A 6,698-nucleotide genomic window follows, 5' to 3' on the forward strand; every position below is an offset into this window, starting at 1 on the left:
AACCGTAACATGTTGTATTTTTACCTTTGGCCAAAAATCCTGAACACTTTGACTGAACTCCGGATCCGGTCTTTTTCCCATTGACTTGCATTAACGCCGGATCCAGCGCTTTGTGTTCAGTCAAACCGGATTCGGTTATTGCATGTTAAACCCAAAAAAAGTTAAAGTCCATAAATGGCGGATCCGTTTTTTCCAATGCATTTTTTCATTGTGAACAAAATCCTGATCAGGATTCAAATGTAATCCATTTTCACACGTTTTTCCGGATCCGGCGGGCAGTTCCGTGTCGGAATTGAACGCCGGATTTAAACAACGCTAGTGTGAAAGTAGCCTTAGACTGTCATTCATTGACAACAAGAGGAGATGTTAAACATGTCGTGAAATCAATGTTACAAACATAGAATTGAAAGCAGGATTATAAGATCGGGGTCAGCTTCTAAATGAACAAAACAGTGAGGAATATGTAAAGGCTATGTTCACCTTCATAGGCATTTTTTTTATGATTGCTGTTTTTCTAGATGTGTGACTGGTACTTTCACTTAATAAACCTTATCTCTTAACTACTGAGAGTCATAAACACTTATTTAAGCCACATTCTTATCAGCAAGATAAGGACTGAGCAATAATGTGTGTTTATAATGTTAGAGAGCAGAGGTAAGGAGCCCGACAGCTCCTGGGCTGACGAAAAGACAGAAGTCCAAAGGGTGCTACTAGAGCATGTCAGCTCTGTACAGAAAAAAGGACGATATATTTTTAATAAAGACTAATTTAAAAAAATGTTTTTTTGCTGAAAATGAGTAAAATGCAATAATAAAAAAAAAATTCCCCCCAAAGGTGTGCATAGCTTTTAAGGAAAACGAATAAAGTGAGCTGTTATCGGCTTTTTCTTTTGGACAGTTTCCTAAATCTCCCCCAGTGTTCCTATTCACTGACTGCAAGCATTGATCTGAAGAAAATATGCAAACGTTTATTACAAAGTTGCAAAGCTTTTGCATAAAACTGCACAATCCTTTTATATCCCACATCGCACTGCAGCCTCGGCATGCAGTGAATGGTCTCTCGGTGCTATTTGATCTGCTGGCAGCGGCTGTACCCCGGCTGCTGAGCGAGGGAGCAGCCCCCCTTCCATGTGTGCCTATCTCACACAATCTAGTAACACGTTTTACAGGCCGCATTTGTTTTCTGCACTGAATAAATTACCTGAGGCTGGAATTTAAGATTCCCCTGAGGAACATGGTTTACACTCGCACACGGTTCCTTCTTATTTTTTATACAGTTTTTTTTCCTTACATTATTTTGGGGTCTTTTTTCTGGTTTTAAAGATGGTGAACTCTGTGCAACCCTTGAGAACGTCAGGGAGCGGGGGGGGGGGGGGGGGGCTTTATTTGTTACCTGACTTTACTGCTTACTGTACAAAGGGCTGGAATAGGGGAGCAGTGACTGATCTCTCAGATGGTGCTCTCAAATTACTACGGTATCTATCCATCTCTATCGAATATCCATTTATCTATCGATCTATATATCTCTGTATCTATCTATTATCTAATATCCATTTATCTATCTATCGATCTCTGTATCTATCTATTATTTATCTATCTAATCTATCTATCTCATATCTGTCTGTCTATTATCTAATATCCATTATCTATCTATCTATTTATTATCTATCTATCTTTATCTAATATCCATTATCTATCTACTATCTATCTATCATCTGTCTGTCTATTATCTATCTGATATCTATCTATCTAATATCCATTATCTATCTATCTTTATCTAATATCCATTATCTATCTGTCTGTCTATCTATTATCTATCTCATATCTATCTGCTTCACATGTATCAAAAATATTCATCTTTGATGCAACATTTCAGTTCTGCTATAAACCCTTTTAGCAGAGATTGTCCATCCATCTATCTATCTCTCTTGCAATCTATTTATCTCTCTATCTATCTTTTCCAGATCTATTTGTCTGTCTGTCTATATTCTGTCTATTTACCTGTATTTTTGCTCTACCTATTCATTGTTTTTGTATTTTAGGTCAGAGCATTAACCCCAAATTGGCTGGCTTGGTTGGGACTAATGGACCTCACAACAAGCAGCCCTTCATGGTGGCCTTCTTTAAAGCTACAGAGATTCACCTGCGCAGTATCCGGTCAACAGGTGGGAAGCAGCGCAACCAAAACCGATCCAAAGCACCAAAGAACCAGGAGGCGCTGAGAGTGGCCAATGTGGCAGGTCAGTAGCGCAATGGATATTCCCGCTGCTGGCTTTATCCAAGGTTCACATTTTTCCCCCAGCAGAGTTTGCTTTTCGCTTTTGAACTGGAGACTCTGAGAATCTGTTATCTGTGGATGGGGCGATTTACCAGTTGGGAAGCTTCATTCTGACTTCACCTTTTTTCCCCATCCCTACAGAGAACACCAGCTCGGATCAGAAGCAGGCCTGTAAGAAGCATGAGTTATACGTCAGTTTTCGGGACTTGGGATGGCAGGTAAAGTCATTCAGACTCTTCCTAGTTGCGGTCTTTCTGCTTTTGTAAACTATCCCGTGAACATGAGATAAATGCTTCTGGCCTGGATACCTCTTTAACTAGACATTAGGTAGTTAGGTAGAACATTACCACTTCAGTTTATAGCCAGCACAAAATGAATAATGGCTTGGGCACTACCCTGGGCCCTTTCTCAGCTCATGCCACACAGTGATATCAGTGATTTTGTGCTTGTGCAAGACTGGCAAGTGCCAATTGAGACATACAGCAATCATCGCAGTGCAGCATTTACCATAGGTCTGTAGTGGACTCAGATAGGGGTGGGCGATATAGACGATATGCAATATAAACAATATAAATTTGGCCAACGATAAAGATTTCGTTTATATCGCCATATCGCAGTAGAACATGACATGCGCCGCTCTCGGCACTCACCATGTTCTCCTGAGCCGGCACAGTGGAGAAGGAGAGTGCCTCCCTCCCCACTGTGTGCGGCTGCCGCTGACCACCAATGAGAACAGACTAGGAGGAGGAGGGGAGGGACTGTGGCCACTGCGCCACCAATGAGAACAGAGAGGAGGGGAGGGACTGAATACAAACGTAGCCTGAGGGATTAATTGCGGCGGATCACGGCGCGCAGTAATAGAGGTCAGGTATGGGATATGGCCAGCATATGCAGGCAGCTATGTTTGTATTCGGGCATATTAACTATATTCATTGGTGGCGCAGTGGCCACAGCACAGGGCAGCAGGGAGAGTTTGAAGTCCTATTCACCCTAATAGAGCTCTATTAGGGTGAATAGGACAAGGATTCTAGCCCCTAAGGAGGCTAATAGTTATTAAATAAAAAGTAAAAATAAAAAATAGAATATATTGCGATATATATCACACATGCTTAAAATTATATCGCAATATAGATTTTAGGCCATATCGCCAACCCCTAGACTCAGATACAGTACCAGTCGGAGACCGCCCTTTCATAGACAGATACAGATGACCAGGTACCATGTATTTCAGTTTATATGATCTCTGTTTCACACAGGACTGGATCATTGCTCCCGAAGGTTATGCTGCATATTATTGTGAAGGAGAATGCGCTTTTCCTTTAAATTCCTACATGAATGCGACAAATCACGCTATTGTACAAACACTGGTAAGTTTTGTGTAGTGGTTCAGTCCGCGAGATTAAGACACAAACTGGTCACTGAGGTTAAAGGGGGCTGTTCAGGATAAGAAAATCATGACGGCTTCCTTCCAGAAACAGTGCCACACCTGGGTGACATGCCTAAGGCGTCGTTCGTATGTTTGGTCCACATCCAATGCGCATTTTTTGTAGATTGGATGCGGACCCATTCATTTCAATGGAACCGCAAAAGATGCAGCCCCGCAAAAAAGATACGGGATTGCGGCATGCACACGCCACACCAAGGATTCTTATATTGCATATCTGCGATTTGCGGACCGCAAAACAGATACCGTCCTGTGCATGAGGCCTAATATAGTTGTCAAACTCTATTGAAGTGAAACAGACTGAGCTGCAGTAGCACAATCAACCTGTGGACTGGTGTGTGGCTTCTTTTGGAAGAAATCAGCCATGTTTTTCTACTATCCTTTTTATGCCTCATGCGCACGACCATGTATCAGTGTCTGATCCACATTTTTTCAGATTGCAAAAGGACCCATTCATTTCTGAGTTTATAAAAAATGCATGGCACACGGATGTCATCTGTGTTCTATTCGCATCCATGTGTCCGTTCCACAAATTATAGAACATGTCCTATTCTTGTCTGTATTGCAGACAATAATAGTAATTTTTCTAATAATAATCGTTAGAAAATTGCCAATTGCACATGGAAGGTGTCTGTATTTTGAGCAACTGACACAGTCGTGTGCATGAGACCTTAAAGTAAATCTCCAAGCAGCTCCTCCGCATTGAAGCTCCTCACCTTAGTCTCTGTGCAGCATTTTCTCCATAGCTGTCTCTCCCTACTGAACTTGTGCACATCAGTCGCAAGTAGATTTGCAGTGTAAATCATGGAGGATGGACAGCATAAGCGCTTACTGAGACAGAGACTAAATTTACTGGAGATTTTTTAAATTTCGGGAGTAGTATAAATCAATATTTTGGCATTGCCTTTACTCTGTGGGGGGGAAGGTCCTTCATTACCAAAGCATGTTTTTTTTTTCATCTCCACACAGGTTCATTTTATCAACCCGGACACGGTTCCTAAGCCGTGCTGCGCCCCCACCCAACTCACCGCCATATCTGTTCTCTATTTCGACGACAGCTCCAATGTGATACTTAAAAAATACAGGAACATGGTGGTGAGGACCTGTGGATGTCATTAATAGTGAGGGTTCTCAAGTTCCATCTGCAAGATCCACCGCCATATTTGATCCAACCAGCTAAGAATTACCTGTCCAATCCCACCACTCATTATCTAAAGATCCTGTCCATTTGTGCTACCTATAGCCAAGGGTCGTGAGCGAGCTGTCACTGCAGTGCTAATTCTGCGCCTCCACTGCTGTGTACACGTCCTGTACTATTTCCCGGGAGAGCAAAGACGATGCAATGAAACGTCAGGTCTATGTTTTGCATCGTGATTGGAGTTCATAGACTGCACAGTACTTGTCAGGTTCTTCATCTTGGATTTATAGGATTTTCCTATGTCTTTGGTAGCTGCTGACACAAGATGGACTTGGACGATTATCAATATTTGGAGACATTAGACTTTGGTCTGTTGTGTCAGATTGGGGTCACTAGCAGTCCATACGCGGAAACTCCCTCAAGATGAGTTGATAGATAGTAATAAAAACAAAAAAAAGAATTCTAATGCGTCCTCTGTCTTCTGTGGACGTCACACTATATTACTTCCCTGTACAGAATGTAGGTGGCACTAGAGAGACAGTTTTTCTGTTTTTGGATGAACGCTAATTAGCATACTTTTTCCCAGGGAGCATTGCCTGTAAGACTCATTACACCAGCTGGGTCTCTGCAAGGAGAACCAGTACCGTCCAACAGCTTGTACAGAATGGAAATAACTCACTCTCATTTACATCTTGAGGTATGAAGATAAGTCCCATTGTCATGTTTTATGGATGTGCCTACCATCAAAGGGAAGGCTTACAGTGACATGTTGGAGGTGTCATCAATAAAGACCCTCACAGATAGCTAGAATGAAGCCTGGCACTGAGTTATGTCATCAGGAGTCCTTGAGATTCTGAAGTCATGGATTTACAGTCAAGGTATACAATTGGTAGATCATGGCGCGTCTTCAGTGGTGGTAGAACAGAAAAAGTCTCAGAGACAGGGAGTTGTTCAGATCATTGCACTCATTAGATCAGGACATTTCATTGTTTCCAAAGATGCTCTGCTAAGAGCTGTGCCTCTTTCCATGGCTTCGATCAAAACCAAAGGAACTTGAAGTCCCAACCGAGTGCGGTATATAACAATGGCAACAGCTATGGCTTTTGGTAGGTGCATGTCTTCTGGTCTCTATCCACCAAGGGACACAAAGCGTAATCCAGCACGCCACAATTGCACGTGTCTGTTTATTATTCCAGCCGAGAGAGTGCATCACATATAGCAATTCACAGCAACATTTCTGGCCTATATAATGTAGATTCATCTGTATGCAGGGCGGATCGGAGGTGTATTTAAAGTGTTTCTAAGCCGCCCTGCATACAGATGCATCTATAATCCTGCTTGAAAAAGGGCTCTACATTATATAGACCCGAAATGCGGTTGTGAATTGTAATACGTGGTGTGTCCTTCCTCGGCTGGAATAGTAAACCAACATGTTATTTTGCAGTTGTGGCCAATGGCGTGATATGTCACCAAGCTTCATATTCGTTTTGATTGTAGACTGGTGGACATTAATGAAGGTACACAACACTTAAATGATTATTGCTGGTATGAACACCCCACTAATCGCTTTGGATTTTCTTCCAAATTATTCCAACAGGTCTTGTTAATCTGAGTTGGAGACTCATTTGATATGTAGGGTGGACATCACATTGGGAAGATATTTTTCTATTAAACTATTCAGTATAGTAATTAGTAATGTAGTTAAATTCCAATAATCTGGTACCCAAAGGTCAGGAAATCCTTCTAATCCAGTGCACACTTTCTGGTCAGCATGAAATGGCCCAGTAGTCTAGCACAGTGTTCAACCTGTGTCTCTCCAGTTGTTGGTAAATTATAACG

The 6,698-nt window shown here is 41.9% G+C and overlaps 1 protein-coding gene across 1 annotated transcript in view; it reads left to right on the forward strand.

The window, feature by feature from the left end:
• BMP7 (bone morphogenetic protein 7) overlaps positions 1–5,746 on the forward strand; it is a 65,002-nt gene extending 59,256 nt beyond the window's left edge. The window contains exons 4-7 of the mRNA XM_040437149.1: positions 2,042–2,239; positions 2,419–2,495; positions 3,534–3,644; positions 4,691–5,746. Of these exons, the coding sequence (XP_040293083.1) occupies positions 2,042–2,239; positions 2,419–2,495; positions 3,534–3,644; positions 4,691–4,840 (536 nt within the window). The 3' untranslated portion in view covers positions 4,841–5,746. The remainder of the gene's footprint in view (positions 1–2,041; positions 2,240–2,418; positions 2,496–3,533; positions 3,645–4,690) is intronic.
• The last annotated feature ends 952 nt before the right edge of the window (positions 5,747–6,698 follow it).

Source organism: Bufo bufo, chromosome 6 (assembly GCF_905171765.1).
Source record: "Bufo bufo chromosome 6, aBufBuf1.1, whole genome shotgun sequence".
NCBI classification, from domain to species: Eukaryota; Metazoa; Chordata; class Amphibia; order Anura; family Bufonidae; genus Bufo; species Bufo bufo.